Raw genomic sequence first — 19,445 nt, 5'->3', positions numbered from 1 at the left:
GTAGGCAGTCACCACTCAGTCACCACTCACTTTCGTTGCATCTTTTGTCCATATTGTATGAATGGTGACTGAGGTTGTCATTCTACCTAATATCTTTTTTGTGTTCCATGAAAGAAAGAAAGTTGTTATAAGGGTTTGGAACAATACGAGGGTGAGTAAATGATGAAAGAATTTTCATTTTTGGGTCAACTACTCCTTTAAGTATGTGGTTTTTAAGCCTTTGATTCGCTCAGGGTCAGACTATCGTTCTTAAAATTAGATATAAACCTCGTAATGTTGCAGTTCCTAATTAAGTTAGCAGCCAACTGGTGAGTAACTTACTCTTTAATTTACTCTTCAAAGCCAACTTCTGCTTGCATTTGGTGCTTGCCGAGTGTTAATTTTGGACCTTAAAAGCATGACTTTTGTTACAGCAGATTATTACCACAAAGTGCCTTAGAGGTATGTTTTTATTTCCTCTGTTGAACATATGCACCCATTTGGCATGCAGTCAAGACTCTTAAAAGCCTTTATGATAAAAGTGTTTGTTATACTGTATGCAGCACATACACACCAAACCTATATAAATGTTACATCTCTTTTGAGAGGATATTCTGTTTTCTTCTGTAGAGACCTTGCTCAAGCCAGTGGCTCTTTCCCTACAGAGCTGTAGTTTATTATATATATATATATATATATATATATATATATAATTATTTTTTTAATTAGTGCCTAGATTCCTTCTATAAAAATTTGCCACTTATTAAAACACTAATGCATTTGTACAAAGTTATTGTGTTTCTCATATACACATGCTTGAAGCTCCATTAAGGGTTAGCGATTTTCTTCAAAGCAGAAGGAAATATCTATGTCCATCAAGCATAAAGTGAAATGTGGAGGTCAGACCATGCCATGAAGCCTGCCTGTTTCATTAGTCTCAGATTAAATCAGTGGGATAGCAGTGGACCAAGCATCCATCAAAGCTTTACCTTTCTTGTAAATGTTGTAAACTCTGTTTGTAGGTCAGTTTTTGTCAGAATAGTGACTTTTCTTACTTACAGATCTACTTAAGACTTACAGTACAGATATATCACCCAGCAAGGCTCTGTAGTCAATTTTCCCTCTCTATTTTTTTTACTATGGAAAATATGGGTTTTGGTTTATTCAATTCCATTCAGCCAGAGTGGAATTTACATTACCTTCCAAAAGCAAAAAATCTGAATTTGGATTCCTAGAATCAAGAAAGATGCTGAGATGTGACTGTTAAACTATAATACTAAAGAGCAGCATGTCTGCATATTAGTCATGGTACTGGCTCTAGCCAGGTCATATTCTCACCCTCATTTATAGTAATCATGCCACGTAATGAAGTGTGCACTTTATTGAAATTAGAATAAGGGAAACAGAATGTCCTTTGCCTAAGATACTGAGTTTGACTGTTCAGGTACTGGCATGGAGACAATCTTCCTTTTGATGGCCCAGGAGGAATTCTTGCCCATGCCTTCTTTCCACGAACGTATAAGGAGGGCGATATTCACTTTGACTATGATGAGTCTTGGACAGTGGGCAACAGTATGGGTGAGTGAGAGAGTTTAAGGGAACTGTAATAGCTGGGCACCGTCTTTTATTTAAGGGATAGTTCACCCAAACATGACATCTGTCATCATTTACTCGCCATCGTGATGTTCTAAACCCATATGAATTTCTTTCTTCCATGGAACACAGGGAAGATTTTAGGCAGAATGACAGCCTCAGTCGCTATTCACTTTTATTGTATGGAAAGAAAGAACATTCTGCCTAACGTATTCTTTGGTTTTCCACAGAAGAAAGAAAGTCATAGTGGTTTGCAACAACAATTAGGATGAGAAAATGATGACAGAGTATTCATTTTGGGATGAACTATCCCTTTACATATTCTGGACTACATACTGATAAAGGTTACAGTGTATGTAGCTCAGAATGAAAAAAAAAAGTTTACCCTTATTTTTTACATTTTCTGTAGGTACGGACCTCCTACAGGTAGCTGTTCATGAGTTTGGTCATGTTTTAGGATTGCAGCACTCCATGGAACCAGGCGCAGTGATGTCTCCTTTTTACACATTTTCTTACCCGCTCCAGCTGAGTGAGGATGACAAGCGGGGCATACAGTCCCTATATGGGTCAAAACACTCAGATGAGAAAAGGAAGAAGGAGAGGCCACCTAAATTCACAGAAACCAATGAGATTGAAAGCATAGTGGTGTGTGATATTACTGAAGCTTTCCGATTAGTACTTGTAAAAAGTACTGTAACATTTATTTCTGTGGAGTAAAAAAAAAAAAAATGTAAAAAAAAAAAAAAAAAATCTTGGGAATTGATATTTTGTTCCTCTCTCTCATTTTCGTGTTCCTAGCCTGATGCTTGCCAAACAGACTTCGATGCTGTATCTATGATCCGAGGGGAGCTGTTTTTTTTCAAGTCAGGTTACGTATGGCGGATCCGTAATGGTAAACTCCAGGCTGGATATCCTGCACTGGCAACCAGGCACTGGAGAGGAATACCAGACAACATTGATGCTGCTTTTGAGGACAGGTCTGGAAATATCTGGTTCTTTCAAGGTAAATTATCTCAAAATACACTGCTAGTCAAAGGTTAATTGGTAACACTTGGATTTTGTTAGGTTGTATTTGTTAACATTAGGGAACTAAATTAGTTCACAGAAACTAACAATTAACAATACCTTTTCAGCACTCATTAATGTTGGTTAATGTTAATTTAAACATTTTCTAATACATTTTAAAAAGTTGAAGTTGTTGATGTTAACACTAGTTAATGCATTATGAACTAACATGAACTACAATTGTATCTTTATAAATGAACATTAACCATAAATGCTGTAAAAATATTAGTTACGCATTTACTAATGTTAACTAATAGAACCTTATTTTAAAGTGTTACCAGTTTATTTGTTCCTTATGATCTTAAAAACCTTTAAGCTCAGATGGGCCCGGGCCCTCGAGAAAAAATAAAAATATTACTAACTACAATCTTGACCAACACAAAATATGTATTGTTTGAAAGCTTAGAAGCTCTACTTTACAATGCATGTAGGCATTATGACCAAAACTGAAAAGTGCTTTGAAATTTGCAGACAAATCAGAAGTTTTCCATTTTTATAAATTATATTTGAAAAAAATTGCACCGCACATACTATTGTAATCAGTAAAAACACCAAATTGATCAAATAGCCATGTGGCTGTAATGCTGGGTCATGGAGAGGAAGAGGAAGAGACACAGGAGTAGATACTTTCAATCTTTTAATTATAAACACTGGTGTGGAACAAAAATGCTGGAGTGGAACAAACGATAAAGCTAAACATCACAAAATAACAAAACAACGAAACACTTCATCAACACAACGTAATACTTCATCAACACAACGTAACACTTCAAGGACTGACAAATGAATGAACAAAACTAGAGGGTATTTAAACACAAGGAACTAAATGAGAGAATGGAATACAGGTGCGGATGACGAAGAACAGATGGAAGTGATGAGGGAATTGAAATATGGGAGATGTAGTCCAGGGGAAAACTTCAAAATAAGAGTCCTTGGAAAACATGAGGGAGACAGACTGTGACAGTGGCATATGTTTTTGGAAAGCTCTTAATGAGTGTAATACAACCAGCCTATTTTTTTTTTACCCACAGACAAATATATAGTGAGTAATAGCTAAGAATATGTCTTTTACATACATGTTACATGTAAACGGGAGTTGCTTATTTGCCGCGTTTTCGCTTATAACTTCACTAAAATTAAACAGAACATAAAATATCACATACCATTTGATTATCTTTCAAAGTCCACACACAATGTAATCGGATGCATTAGATAATCCACATGAAGCATGATGTGCACACAGCACATAATGTGCTATCTGGCTAAAAACACTTTAGCTTTCCTGGATCAGATGACTTTATCAGAAATGATGTAGTACGTTGTCCAGCGTCATGGAATGCTAAACCAATCGTATTAGGATTCAGATTGCAGCATCAAGAGGTGGAAGTCATCCAAATATGGGCAGAGAGGACCATTAACTGTAATTACATATTTCCACCACTAGATGGTGCCAAGTACATGACACAGACTAAATGATGGCTCAGATGACACAGAATGTAACTGAATGAGATCTCATTACTCATGCCTGCATGCTTTGGAGAGAGAGTATACCTTTAGTCATTGTTGTATTTGCATGTGTCATTAGTTCTTATACACAATTATTATGTTTTATTTGTTAGACGACATTTTTGGACACTAGGATAAATAATTTTTGTAATGCTATTACTTTTGATTGTTTTGTTGTATCAACACAAAATTAATATTCACGTACAGGTGACATGATTGGGAACAAAACAAAAGCAGTTATTCAGAGCTACCTTATTTACACCCTGAGATATATAATGTCAAATCAGAAAAATAAGGGAAAAAAAGTAAATTTTTGGCTCAAGTTTGTTTTGTTTTTTCAGCAGTTTCTTAGGCTGACAGTCTCAGAATTGATCATAGTCTATATCATTAAAAAAATGTGAAACATTTAATTTACAATGATATCAAACACTTGACCAACATTGTTTTAATTTTGGGTATGCCACTGAAACAGGAAATCTTTAAAAACACCTTCAGAGCTTAAATGCTTGAAACTAGTTTTTTTTTAGACAAATTTAAATTTCACCCACATATGAAATTTACAAAACTGCCATTTTAATTATACTGTATAATATATACACTGGCGGCCAAAAGTTTGGAAAGTAATTGTATGGAAAGAAATGGATACTTTTATTCACCAAAGTGGCATTCAACTGATCACAATGTATGGTCAGGCCATCAATTACATGAAAAATTACTATTACAATTTGAAAAAAATAAACTACTTCAAAGAGTTCTCATTAAAAAATCCTCCACGTGCAGCAATGACAACTTTACAGATCCTTGGCATTCTAGCTGTCAGTTTGTCCAGATACTCAGGTGACATTTCACCCCACTGTAGCACTTGCCATAGATGTGGCTGTCTTGTCACACACCTTACAGTCTAGCTGATCCCACAAAAGCTCAATGGGGTAAAGATTCATAACACTCTTTTCCAATTATCTGTTGTCCAATGTCTGTGTTTATTTGCCCACTCTAAACTTTCTTTTTGTTTTCTGTTTCAAAAGTGGCTTTTTCTTTGCAATTCTTCCCATAAGTCCTGCACCCCTGAGTCTTCTCTTTACTGTTGTACATGAAACTGGTGTTGAGTGGGTAGAATTAATTGAAGCTGTCACCTGAGGACATGGGAGGTGTCAATTTCTCAAACTAGAGACTCTGATGTACTTATCCTCTTGTTTAGTTGTACATCTGGCCTTCCACGTCTCTCTCTGTCCTTGTTAGAGCCAGTTGTCCTTTATCTTTGAAGACTGTAGTGTACACCTTTGTATGAAATCTTCAGTTTTTTTTTTGTGCCAGTTTCAAGCATTGTATAGCCATCATTCCTCAAAACAATGACTGACTGACGAATTTCTAGAGAAAGCTGTTTATTTTTTGCCATTTTTGACCTAATATTGACCGTAAGACATGCCAGTCTATTGCATACTGTGGCAACTCAAAAACAAACACAAATACATTGTTAAACTTCATTTAGCAAACCAAATAGTTTTCAGCTGTGTTTGATATAATGGCAAGTGATTTTTTAGTACCAACTGAGCAATTTAGCATTATTACTCAAGGATAAGGTGTTGGAGTGATGGCTGCTGGAAATGGGGCCTGTCTAGATTTGATCAAAAATTATTTTTTTCAAATAGCAGTGGTGCTGTTTTTCACATCAGTAATGTCCTGACTATACTTTCTGATAAGTTGAATGCCACTTTGGTGAATTAAAGTACCACTGTCCTTCCGAAACAGCAAAATCTGTACATTATTCCAAACTTTTGGCCGCCAGTGTGTGTGTGTGTGTGTGTATATATATATATATATATATATATATATATATATATATATATATATATATATATATATATTTGCATATATGTTTGGATGTTGAATCATGAGATATATGTTAGGTTTACAGGCAAGGCGTAATATATAGTATAATATATTAATATTATATATGAATATATATGCATTTCACTTTCCCATAACCAACAGCCAAGTATTTTATCATCAAATTATTGTGCCGTTGACAAATGGACATTGTTCCATATTTTATAATGAATATATTTCCTCCACCCATGATGAACAGACATTGGGCCTCATTTGTGAAACATGAGTAGAATGAATTTCTGTGTAAATTGTTTGTGAAACCATTTTTATATTCATTTTTACATTCAATTCAATGCAACAATTTACGTAAGAGTGGATGTATGATCAGTCTACACAAAATTTGTTCTGCTTGTCTTTCATGAATGAAGCCCATTTACTTTTGCGCTTTACACATGAGTGGTATCTGTTTACCAAACTGACAAGCTCAATCCAATGTTATGTCTTTCACAATTTATGATCTATTTCAAAACCAAGCGCATCTGGTCTGTATGCATGTTCTTAGTGTCTCTCATCCGCTAATCCCTCTGTAGGCCAGATTTACTGGGTGTTTGACGCAGAGCGGCAGATCACTGGCCCAGATTCAGTACAGCGGCTGGGTCTAACAGTGACTGACATCCAGGCGGCCCTCATGTGGGGAGAAGACAAGGCCCAGAAGATCTACTTCTTCAAGTCGGGAAGCTACTGGCGTTTCAACCTGTTGGATAACAGCTTAGACACAACACACGCTCGCAGCATGACGGACTGGAGAGGCATACCGAATGACATAGACGCTGCTTTCCAGGACCGTTACGGTATGACTGTCACTTAAAGCTAAAAGCTGAAACTGTCACTAAAAAAGAACCACTGTTTTTAAACAGATTCCAGAAAATTCCTCCTGTCTATCATTGGTTGTACGAACAGATACACTAAAAAAAAAATTGGAGTGGGGTTTACTTTTACTCCATACAGAAATTGCTAGTACATTTAACACCGTATTTTCAAGTAAAGGCTACAAACAATTCTTGGTGGCTTTAATTAGACATTCTCAAGTAAAGTTTACTTACAATACTTTGTTTCAAGTAAATTTTTTACAAACTCTTTGTACATTTTACTCAAGCAATGTAGCACTGAATTCATGTTTTTATAGGTGTACTAGCATGTCAGTGCTTTTTAAACGTATTTCGTCATGGAGAGTACTAATTTAATGTCTATAATTGGCATACCGTGATGTGACTGTTAAGATCATAAGGCCCAATATAACTATATTCCCCATATTAAAAACATACTGAAATAAATAAACAGATAAACATTGTATATAATCATAAGATTGAAGTGGGCCCTGACAACCTTATTATTGGTATACAACCTCCATTACTAAGAAATAAAATAAAGCCAGACACTTACAGAATAATTAGAATAACAGTCTTAAAACAAATCACAAAGACAAATCAGTCTCCCTACGAATGCAAGGATGGAGTGGAGAGAAATAATATCAAGGAGGAAAACAAGGATGTGGAAGGAAATATATGGAGGGATCAATAACATATTAGATTAAGATCCTAAAATTGGACCTATTTAGAACTGCTTAAAGAAGTATTAATGTAATATTAAATGATGATGATTCTTTCTGTATGATTTTTCTGGTTAATATGATTTTATTGTGTTTTGCCTTTATAGGGCAATTATACTGCCCTACAAAGGCAAAAAGCAAAATTGAGTTATGACTGATACAGGTCTCTTATGATCTGTCCGGTGACAGATGAGTTTGTCTCATATGCTGAAATTCAGAGAAACCACTGTGAGAAAATGCAGCAACTACAAAATCCACATTTTGGTATACACTTCGGATGACACTTTATACTTCCATTTGCCATCAACAAACATAAATTGTAAGTAGGCCTAATTCTTAACAGATTAGTAGCTATTTCATCAACAAACTTTCATAACTTTCATAACTACATTAATATATTTTCAGTTTTAACTGTATATTAAGCATTGTATAATGCAATAATACTTAATGGGTTATTCATGAAAGTTATACAATGTTAATATATTTTATGACATAAACCACCACAAAGAAGCAATTCTGCATTTGTATATGCTGTTTTTTTTTAATTGTTTTTCTATGAAAATATGTGCCAGACCAGTGGTTCCCAACCTTTTTACTCTGAAGCCCCCTCTACTTATATATAAGTCATATATAATATATCACCGCCATGGATGCACGCTCTCTCTCCTCACGCGATATGTGTTTGCTCGTGTGTGTGCGCGAGAGAGCACTATCATCGGTGACCGTGAGAAATGCAAAATGATTAATACAATGATTTTTGGAACATTAATTGCCACAGATTTTGCATAACCATGATAAACATGATACATTTCTAGCAGTTGACATTTCTACTGGTCTATTACACGTTGACGCAGAGCCAAGCAGCTGCTTGGTCTCTTTATAAAGCATCAACAAGGTATGCTGTTTTAAGAGGTTTTTACAGTCTTGCAGTGCGTGGTTATGATGTTATAGAATTTTCATAACAATTGAAGATCCAACAAAAAGAAACCCACAAGCACTTGTCCACGCGACAGCCAGCGCACATGCGTTAGAAGCAGAATACTGTAAATTTGGTACACGCCATCCTCACGTAGTTCTGCAAAGAGGCTGTTATTGGTAGTGACTTTCATGATTGTTTTTTATTACATTTTTATGTTTGAGATTGTTTGAGCTGTTTACTGTTATTGCGCATTTTATGGATTTGCACACTTTAATTTGACTCGCTATTTTTCTCAGAATCTTGCGTGTGAACACAAGATTAATCCGCTTAAACCATCTTCACATAGTATATCTCTCCCTCTGTCTCTGCGTGCGCATGAAAGAAAGAGAGGGTGGGAGAGGACAGCGCTTGCAGCCATATGATAGTGAAAAAAGGCGCTTTTAATGCAAAAATAACTAACACGCCTCTTTTAAAAGTATTTGGTATATGAGGAAAGATACTTTAGGCAGTTTTAATTCTGATGGTAGGCTGCAATAATAAGTTCATAACTTTGGCCGTTAGATCAGCTGTTACTCATGCCGTGTGCCCAAATAATTTTCCACATTCACAAGCAGTAATTTTCACTCGCAAATGAGAGTAATACGCTGGCACTGTAAAGCCCTGATTATTGTAAATAAATGACGAAATTGACTGTATCCTAACTGTAAATTAAATAGTATTTGTCATTATTTTCTTTACTAAAATACAAATATTTAGTAAAGTCTATTTTTGACTTCTTATTGTGGGGTCTACAGTATGTGGGCTTTTGTGGATGGGAGTGGGACAAAAATATATATTTTTTGCGGGAGCGGGTCTGAAAAATCCCGCACAGACCTCTACTTAATAAATCAGGTCTAGTATTTCATGAATACCTGCAGCGCGATTTTGGGGAGCTGATGTGGAGGGAGCCTGTTATACATTAACAGCAGCCACATGGTCACTGCTAGAGACACCACCAGGCTTCTTTATGGGCACTAAAAACACAGACGCGTGATGTCTCTGACACTCTGATTTGCAGCAGCCGCTTCTTGAGTGTCGTTGCAGTCGGCCACAAAAAACAGAAAAATATATTTCTGGTGCTGTTTTGTGATTGGTTTGGTGGTCCACAGCCCACCCTCAATGTTTGCAACACACAGCCCGCCCCCATATTGGTTTTTAACCAATGCACAAATCATAAATATATATAAACATTTTTTTAAACTGTGTTTCCCAAATATTTGATTGGGTGGGCAAGACTCACATTTACCCCTGCCCATGCCTACATCTGACTCTTGTAGTCTATTAGACAACATCACCTTGTTTTAATGTCGATAGAAACAAAATCCAGACTTGCATATTCGGACCTGAACACTTGGTGCACAAAACAAAATGACGGTAACAATCATCAGATAATTATTTTATTTTTTTATCATGAGCGGGTAATTTGGAGTAGAAAATGACCAAACATAAGCCGTGACCAAATATTTAAGTTACCAAACATTACATATATATATATATATATATATATATATATATATATATATATATATATATATATAACATTTTGTAAATCAACTTGCATTCAGTAAAACCATGCAAGCTCATTAATTATTCAAGCCCGGTACATGCTGGGAACACCAGCTTCGAAAATGTAAGTAAAATGTACTTATTTCATGTACTCAGATTAACAAATTAATGACAAGGTTTCTTACTTTAGGACTGATACATCATGATGCATTGTAAAGATAAGCAATCATAAAGAATATTTACTTATAATCTAGAACATTCATTTTTACATGTTTGAGATGAGTACTCTACAAATGAAGAATTGACTTAATTTCAAGTTCAAGCTTAAACTAAATTATTTAGTGTAGAAATGACACAATTGTTCTGCTATATTTACAGCACAAAATCATTTTTTTCAACCTAGCCCTGCCCCAAACTTACAGTCAATGTTGCTGTGTCGAGCTGGATGGGTCGCTCAAACCAACAGAAGAATGTGTTGGTAGACCCAAAGAGCCATATTGTTACACTTTTAAGTTAAATCAACATAAAAAATGGCTTACTTATAGCTGACTCTGCATAGTAAGCTATCCGTCAACATAAAAAAAAATTACATCAACTCACCTTGTCTCTTACATTCTTCAGACTGTTTTTAAAGGATATCATCTTGAATATAATTTCACATCATATCAACATAGAAAAGTTGTCAAATATTTAAAAAAGTAGTTAATTGTCTCTTTATTCCAAATATCTCAACAGGATTTGCACACTTCTTGAAAGGAAATCAGTACTGGAAGTTTGACCCAGTGGAAGTGCGGGTGCTCGAGGGATATCCGCGCTATATCGGCATGGATTTCTTCAGTTGCTCTGCATCCCTGTATCGATAAATTTTGTGCCCAGCTAGACATAATTCATCCCAAATTCATCACTGGGGTCTTTTTTCAAAACTAGTACCCTCCACACAGTTACAAATCTGATCAAGGTCGTACTAATCATTGAACTGCAGGATTTCTTTTTAGGTAGAGTGTCAGATATTGCAGTATTTTCATATTTAACCACTGGACAAAGCTGTTTTCTGTCATTTCAAGCAGGTACTGTGTAACTGCTTGATCTATAACTCAAGGTGCTATAGCATGTTTACTGTGCCACTTCTTTTTGAATGAAACCTGAAATTGTTGCTAAATATTCTCATCTGCAAAATAATGAAATCACAACAACTCTTTTCTCAGGAAAAGCAGGAATCTTTGGCCTTAAAATGCTTTTCTTACTTATTGTGTGATTAATTATTTATTATGAGTGTATTTTGTTGCCAGTGTTGATAGAATTTGGAAAATATAACGGCAATTCTTCTTGAGTAATACTGTAAATTGTGCCATCATATAAATTATAGTAGTTTTAAATCAATGCCCATATTTCAAATTTCACTGTCAACATTTCTTATATAAGAACATTGCTTGCATCAGCATTTTATTATGGAGGCACTTTTGGTACAAATATAGATGCTACAACATTATAGAAGATTAATACCTCAAATAATACAGTTTCGCTGCCAAATATTTCATAATTTGAGTCTTTCTAATGACTCACTGTGTTCACTTGGCTTTCCACTTTGGCCTGTTTTCCAGTAGCGTTTGCCCCCTCACAGTAGTGGTTATTTTTATGAAGATATTCTTAAATAGCACATATGTATATGTGCTAACATTTCATAAGTCTGTCTGTCATTAGTTCTCAGACCAGAGTAAATGTAACCATTTGTTTTATGGACTTTTATATTTTAGATGTACAATACTTGGCAACCAACAGTACAGTGACTTGGGACCTACCACAATAAAATTGCTCTCAGTCTGAACGCCCCTTTAGGCCTACCCTAATGGGATAGTTCACCAAAAATGAAAATTCTCTCATCATTTACTCGCCCTCATGCCATCCCAGATGATGATTTTTAGAAGAATATTTCAGCACTGTAGGTCCATACAATTCAAATGAATGGTGGCCAGAACTTTGAAGGTCCAAAAAGCATATAAAGGTAGTGTAAAAGTAATCCGCATGACTCCAGTTGTTAAATCGATATATTCACAAGCGATATGATAGGTGTGGGTGAGAAACAGATAAATATTTAAGTCCTTTTTTACTATTAATCTCCACTTTCACTTTCTTCTTCTCCTTCTTTTTTTTTTTTTTTTTTTTTGCAATTCGCATTCATTGTGCATATCGCCACCTACTGGGCAGGGAGGGGAATTTATAGAAAAAAAGGACTTCAATATTTATCTGTTTCTCACCCACACCTATCATGTTTCTTCTGAAGATATGGATTTAACCACTGGAGTCATATGGATTACTTTTACACTACCTTTATGTGACATTTAAGTCTGGAAGAAGACTTGTGAAGACCTGTTCTTAAATGGTGATAATGTATAGTATGTTCCATTGCAGGCCACTGATGCTGTTGTTTCAGTCTCTTTTCAGATCAAGTGTTAAATAATTACAAAAAACTTTCTGTATTGTGGAGCTATGAAATTCTCATAGTCTTTATATAGCACTGGCAATGATTGTTTTGAACAAAGGACATTGTACACCTTTCATCCTCTGTTATTATAATGCTCTGTATGTCATGTAATCAACTCTTTCTCTAATTGTTTTTAATGATCCATTTACTGTGTAAATACTTTGTAAAAAGAATTGTATTATACATATTTTCAGCTTTAATAAAAGCATTTCTTTGTTTGTGTTCTGTCTAATTATCTGTTGTCAGGGCTCCAGAAACAATTACTGTTTATAGGTTTTGTTCAGTATTCATAGGCTTTGTATAAAGCTTTTGTTCTTAAATTGCTTTCCCTTCACAGCTGGATTGTAATATTATCAGTTTAAGCTCTCATATGAGAGAAGTGAGCACTTTCTCCATGTGTCTGGTTATAATATGTTCTTCCAGGGGTCTCAGAGTGGAAATAGAACATTGCCCCCTCTGCTGAGTCGATTCCAGATACATATCGGCTCCCCACTCTATCACACAGGGCAAATTTGTAACACAATGACATTGTAACATAATGACATCATCGTTTCAGTTCTGTTTAATCTGTAGCATCTGTTGGCGCCATCCTTCACCAAGTTACTGCATTTTGAAGTATTTCACTTTAGTAACAACAGATGTCGAGTTGCTTTGGTAGAAACACAAAACCTGATCCTTGTTTTATCAAGAAGATTTGAAACAGAACACATTCACAATCATGCTTACTAAATGGGCTCACCAAAGCCACTTTGCTGACCAAATCTTATTAACTCTTTCATAGATGCTCTAAGTCAAAACATTAATAGCAATAGCATTTTTGTGTTCTGTGCAGTTCATTCAAGGGCTTCTGGTTCTATTTAGGTTTAGCTGACATGCATCCTGAATAAATCAAATGATTTGTAATGTTTTCAAGTTTTATAGAAACAGGATTAGGACATTTATTACAGGCCCTTAATTTTATTGTCCAAAGTGTATGTTAAAGGTATAGTTCACCAAAAATGAAAATTCTCATTATTTACTAACTTTCATGCCATCCCAGATGTGTACAACTTTCTTTCTTCTGCTGAACACAAAGATTTTTAGAAGAATATCTCAGCTCTGTAGGTTCATACAAAACAAATGATTGGTGGTCAGAACTTTGAAGGTCCAAAAAGCATATAAAGGCAGCATAAAAGTAACCCATTTGACTCCAGTGGTTAAATCCATGTCTTCAGAAGTGATATGATAGGTGTGTGTGAGAAAAAGATCAATATTTCAGTCCTTTTTTACTATAAATTCTCCTCTCTGACCAGTAGGTGCCAATATGCACAGAGAATGTGAATCGCCAAAAACAAAAGAAGAAAATGTGGGAGTGGAAGTGGAGATTTATAGTAAAATCCACTTAGAACAGCTTAGCAATGCCCTGGCAAAACCCAGAACACATTTTTAATTATTCAAAGTGTTCAGTATACCATGGCATTGTTTCCTTGTGATGATATTAGTAACTAAAGCTAGACATTGAACCAGACTACTTAAAAAAACCACTTAGTGTTCAGTCCATTGTAAACAGCTCTTTGATTAATGGTATTGTCCCGCCCTGTTTTAAACAAGCAGCGGTTCATCCTTTAATTATAAAAAATAAAAATAAAAATAAAAAAAGGTCTTGACCACAGTGCTGGAAAATTTTCATACAATCTCAAAATTACCAATTTAATCAAAAGTGTTACTGTTTATCTCAAATCACCCTTTTTTTTTTTTTTTTTTTTAAAAAATCAGAAAATGACATCTAGACATATTCCAGTCTGGATTTAGCGCTGGTTACAGCACAGAGGCAGAGACTGCCCTATTAAAAGTTACAAATGATTTATTAGTAGCCGTTGATTCTGGGATGGCTGTAGTGTTAATTATGTTGGACCTCAGTGCAGCATTCAACACTGTCGATCACTCGATTCTCTTGGACCACATGGAGTGTGATACTGGCATCCGAGGGACTGCACTGAAGTGGTTTGATTCATATCTTCATGATAGGTCATTTTCTGTGAACACTGGAAACTATTCATCCTCCTCTGTTACCCTGAAATATGGCCTCCCTCAAGGCTCTATCTTGGGCCCAATTCTGTTTTCATTATATACACGACCTAGATCTATCTGCCGCGGACATGCTATTTCTTATCATATTTAAGCAGATGACACACAGCTGTATCTACCTCTGAAAATTGGGAATGATCAGTCCCTTAAGTCCCTGATGGTCTGTCTGGAAGAGGTTAAAAGCTGGTTGTCTGATAATTTTCTCCAGCTAAATGAAAACAAGTCAGAGATTATTATATTTGGGCCTCCTAAATATACTGAGAGGATAGCCAGTATTCTTGCTCCCTTGGCGATCACTGTGAAAGATAAGGTGAGAAATCTCTGTGTCATAAATGATTCGGCACTTAGCTTTGAGAATCAGATAAATTCTGTTTTATAAAAACAGCTTTTACCAGCTCAGAATGATTTCTAGGCTAAAACCCTTTCTCAGTTTCAAAGATTTAGAGACAGTTGTTCATGCTTTTATTACCTTGAGACTAGACTATTGTAACTCTCTCTATCTCTTAAGCCACCACAAATCTTCTAGACTACTGAGATTTTCAAACCAGTGGTGATGTTTCCATCATTCTTAATCTCTTAACTGTTTCTAGATTCTTGATTGTGAAGCACTTTGGTCAACAAAGTTGTTTTTAAATGTGCTATATAAAAATTGATTGACTGATCGATTGATTGAAAATGCTGTTATGCACACACATGTACCTCTTCTAAGAGTATGTTGTAAAATGCATGTCTGGATATTGAACTTGGAGGACATTTGCCTTTAGGGTAAAGCATGTCTGCACTGGTCTAACCGCAAGCATGCATACACAGTTGACCCTGCCGACCTTGCAGTATTTCTCTCATTAAATTAAAAAGCATATTATTTGTATGTTCATATATGTCACATAAATCCCAGAGAACAGTACAATCGAAAAACATACGGCTTTTAAGAGGACATTTAAAATGAATGCACTAACAATTTTTTAAATAATAACCGGTCCTGAAAAAAAATGTCAACAAAGAGTCAAGTTTCCAGTTTTATTTATTATCCACTGAAAACATCCGCTATGGTAGATCATTTTCATAAGAGTGGAACGTTCAATTTGTTTTTCAAAGCGAGGACATTAGATACAAATGATGAAAGATCAGACACAAAGTAATTAAGGTCCTCTACAAAACTATTAGCATGTAAACCATATCTGTCAAATGTCATTTAAGTCCAGAGCCAAGATAAAAAGTACAAAAATGCCCTACAATGAGTTCTTTTCTACTAACAACACTGTGGTTGAAATGTTAACTGTGTTTTTTACGACCCGAAACCTTAGATACAATCGGCAACACTTTTGATTCCATAATGGATCACAGGTGTGTTCATAAGTTAGATTGCTTCCTTATTTTGCAATTTTGTCTTTTCTACACACACACACATAAAAAAAAAAAAAGAGGACTGCACTTTGACTAAGATAATCCCAACAAGGTGCAATGAACTTACAAGAAAATTGCTCTCATCATTTACTCACTACAGCAGAGTGGAAGATTTTCAGTGAATAACGATTTCGGTCTGTTCCTCACACAAAGTTATCATATGCTTTCAGAGGGCTTATTGGGCTTTTCCACTGCACGGTACAGCTCGACTCGACTCTGCTCGCTTTTTGGGGGTTTTCCACTGTGGATAGTACCTGGTACTTTTTTTTAGTACCACCTCGGTCGAGGCTCCAAGCGAGCCGAGCCGACACTAAATGTGACGTCAAAACCCTGCAGATCACTGATTGGTCTGAGAGAATCGTCACTACCAGCGTCACTGGATTTGCGACACGGGACATCAACCCGCTAGTTTTAAAGTTAGCAACAGCGATAGCAGTATCATTCGTTCATGCAACTTACGAATTGTATAAAGAAATGGCTGCGCGCAAAACCACGCCGTGGTCAATAAACGAGGTGCAGACGTTCCTCTCGTTAGCGACGCGAAACGAAAAAGTCCTTCAGGAAGTGTCTCAGCTGTTGGCCGCACACGGCTACCACCGGACATACCAACAGTGCAGGGAAAAGTTAAAAAAAAAACTTAAGTGACTACAGAACCATCAAGGACCACAACAGCCGGAGTGGTTCAAACAGAAGAAAGTGGAAGTGGTTTGACCAAATGGATGCCATCTCTGGCAATAGACCGGCGAGCAATGGGAGGGAGAGTGCCCTGGACTCGGCCATGGCGTTGTTGGAGTCCACGATGGAGGATGGTACGTTTTGTTACGTTAACTCTATATTCTGCTTGAAAGCTTCACTTTATTTAGTTGACCAGCTACTGGAAAGCTTGCTTCTAAAACAGCTAGGCCAATTTAACTGTTACACTTGTGTAAAATCACCATGCAACAACTGCTTTATGCAGCACAATGAGCTAGTAGCTAACAGCTAGCGGTCGTATTATTGTTTATGGTCAGTAATGTTTGTGTCGCGTTTAAGATGATGTCAGGGCAGTAGAGGCGGCACAACTATGATGATCAGCCTATAATCCCACCCACATTGAGGCGGCACTAAACTGCAGTGGAAAAGCAAGCTCAGAAAAGTAAAGCGAGCAGAGTCGAGTCGAATCGTAACGTGCAGTGGAAAAGTGCCATTAGAACATTGTGCACAAGTTGCATGGACATTTTATGGAAAAGAGCAGCATGAACATCCTGCCTGACATCTTTTGTGGTCTACGGAAAAAAAAATACAGGTTTGTAACGACAAGAGGGTGAGTAACAAACAATGGAATCTTTATTTTGGGGACAACTATCACTTTAAAAGATAACTTAAAGGGTTAGTTCACCCAAAAATTAAAATTCTCTCATGACTGACTCACCTTTAAGCCATCCCAGATGTGTTTGACTTTCTTTCTTCTGCAGAACTGAAGTGAAAATTTTTATAAGCACGTTTCAGCTCCTTTTGTCCATACAATGCAAGTGAACGGGTGCCATTAGACTGCTGGCTATTTGATGGTCCAACAGGCAAATTAAGGCAGTATAAAAGTAATCCATCCAGTTGATCAATTAATGTCTTCTGAAGCAAATTGATAGGTTTGTGTAAAAATGGCCCCTTTCCACCTGGTATTAAGATGCGTTGCCGGTAGAGGTTGACCGATAGTGGATTTTACCGATACTGATAACCAAGTTGGTTACCTGCCGATAACCGATTAATCAACCAATAGTTTTTAAAATTGACACTGATAACACAAAGTAAAATAGTGCTTAACTTTATTACAAAAATAAACAGTATTGACTGAACCATGAAAATGTATTGTACTTTTTTTTTTTATGAAATAAATATATAATTAATAACATATATGAACTAATATTCTTTTTCTAAACATTTTTTAATTGACGTTGTTTCCTTAGTCCACAAAAGGGTGCAAAAAATACATAAACCATTCAGTGCCATTATATTGCATAGAACATTCCTATCCTTGCTGTTAAAAAAAAGAGCATTTCATTTTCAACTAATGTGCATAAAATAAATACATAAAGTTTTAGTCAGTCCATATTCTCAAATGTTAAGTTAAAAGTAAAATGAGTAGGGAAAACACTTCAACAGACAGTTCACATGGTGTTACACTTGCACTGATTCCTACTACTCCAGACTCAAGCTTCATAATAACAGCGAAATACCACATTATTTTTTATTCAGTACAGCTGTAAGTAGAGTGCCAATATTCACAGATAGCAGTGGTATTCGGCTGAACTCAGTGGTGTAGCAGCACAGACTATGAGCCCAGGCCAGGGGCTGTTCAAACAGATGGAACACAACAGACTGGAACTGAACGGGAGGATCTCGAGACACACATTTCCAAGTTGAAATCATTTCCTGACAATGCGTTTAAAAAACTCATTGCATAATCTGAGAAATGCTTATAACAGAGCAAGACGCAATGGCCAAGCACCTCCACCAACTGTAAGGGGCTGTTCACACCAAACGCTTTTGCAACCATCCATTTGTTTTTCCTATGTAAATGCGTACTAGATAAATGTCTTTGTTTCCCTTTGTTTTTGTTTAGTCAGCGTCTCATGCAGGAGCGCTGTTTTTTAGGTGATGTGTCTAATTAAAAAGAACTTTAAAAGCATATTGAGACACCTTTCTATTAAACTGTATACAAGAATGTGATCGATCTGAAGTCATTGTATTTACAGTGAGGATAAAAGAAAAATGAATTGAAATCAGATGCGTTTCTGATTTGTTTATATATTTCTCTCAGCTGCATGAAGATATTAATTTGCTTTCTCACGTCACAAGCTTTAAATATGCAACTTAGCTTGCTAACGAATGCATAAACATGACCAGCTGGCTATAAACTACTGCAAATAGATGGTAATAGATGGTAACAATCATGACCTTTAAACACTTGGGTAGGACTTGCGTGTATTTTTGTCACATTGTTCTAACCGCTTGAGGTTAGCTTTAATGTTAGTGTCCTCTCAGCCTTGTCGGCAAACATACTGCTGTTCTCTACTAATGCAGCATCTACTCAACAAATTAATTACTTTATAATGATATGACAGAGTGTACTTTAGTGTACTGTATACATACCTTTTCCTTTAAATCCGCATCTGAAGTGTTCCGCTCCATGCAAAATGTAGTCTCACGTGTCAAAACAAACACCACAAGCATCAGTGAAGTGATAGTTTTTATTTTGCCTTGAGGCCACTCTCATACTGTATAATGACATCGGACCCTTCCCAGATGCTCCAGCACCGGATGTAATGGGGAAAAACTATCGGTGTGGATTTTTGCCAATAACTAATTGTTCCAGAAATCTGTTATCGGTGCAGATTAATCGGCAAAACCGATATATCGGTCGACCTCTAGTTTCGGGTATTCCGATCACATGTGGTCAACCCCTAAATACA

The 19,445-nt window shown here is 36.1% G+C and overlaps 1 protein-coding gene across 1 annotated transcript in view; it reads left to right on the top strand.

Annotated features, from left to right (window-relative positions):
- The window catches only part of mmp11b (matrix metallopeptidase 11b), a 36,874-nt gene extending 24,135 nt beyond the window's left edge, over positions 1–12,739 (top strand). Inside the window, exons 4-8 of the mRNA XM_051677294.1 lie at positions 1,424–1,557; positions 1,982–2,217; positions 2,371–2,575; positions 6,561–6,821; positions 10,779–12,739. Coding sequence (XP_051533254.1) covers positions 1,424–1,557; positions 1,982–2,217; positions 2,371–2,575; positions 6,561–6,821; positions 10,779–10,906 — 964 coding nt within the window. The 3' untranslated portion in view covers positions 10,907–12,739. The remainder of the gene's footprint in view (positions 1–1,423; positions 1,558–1,981; positions 2,218–2,370; positions 2,576–6,560; positions 6,822–10,778) is intronic.
- Positions 12,740–19,445: the final 6,706 nt, after the last annotated feature.

Source organism: Myxocyprinus asiaticus, chromosome 38 (assembly GCF_019703515.2).
Source record: "Myxocyprinus asiaticus isolate MX2 ecotype Aquarium Trade chromosome 38, UBuf_Myxa_2, whole genome shotgun sequence".
Taxonomy (NCBI): domain Eukaryota; kingdom Metazoa; phylum Chordata; class Actinopteri; order Cypriniformes; family Catostomidae; genus Myxocyprinus; species Myxocyprinus asiaticus.
This window is presented reverse-complemented; position numbering and strand designations above follow the sequence as displayed.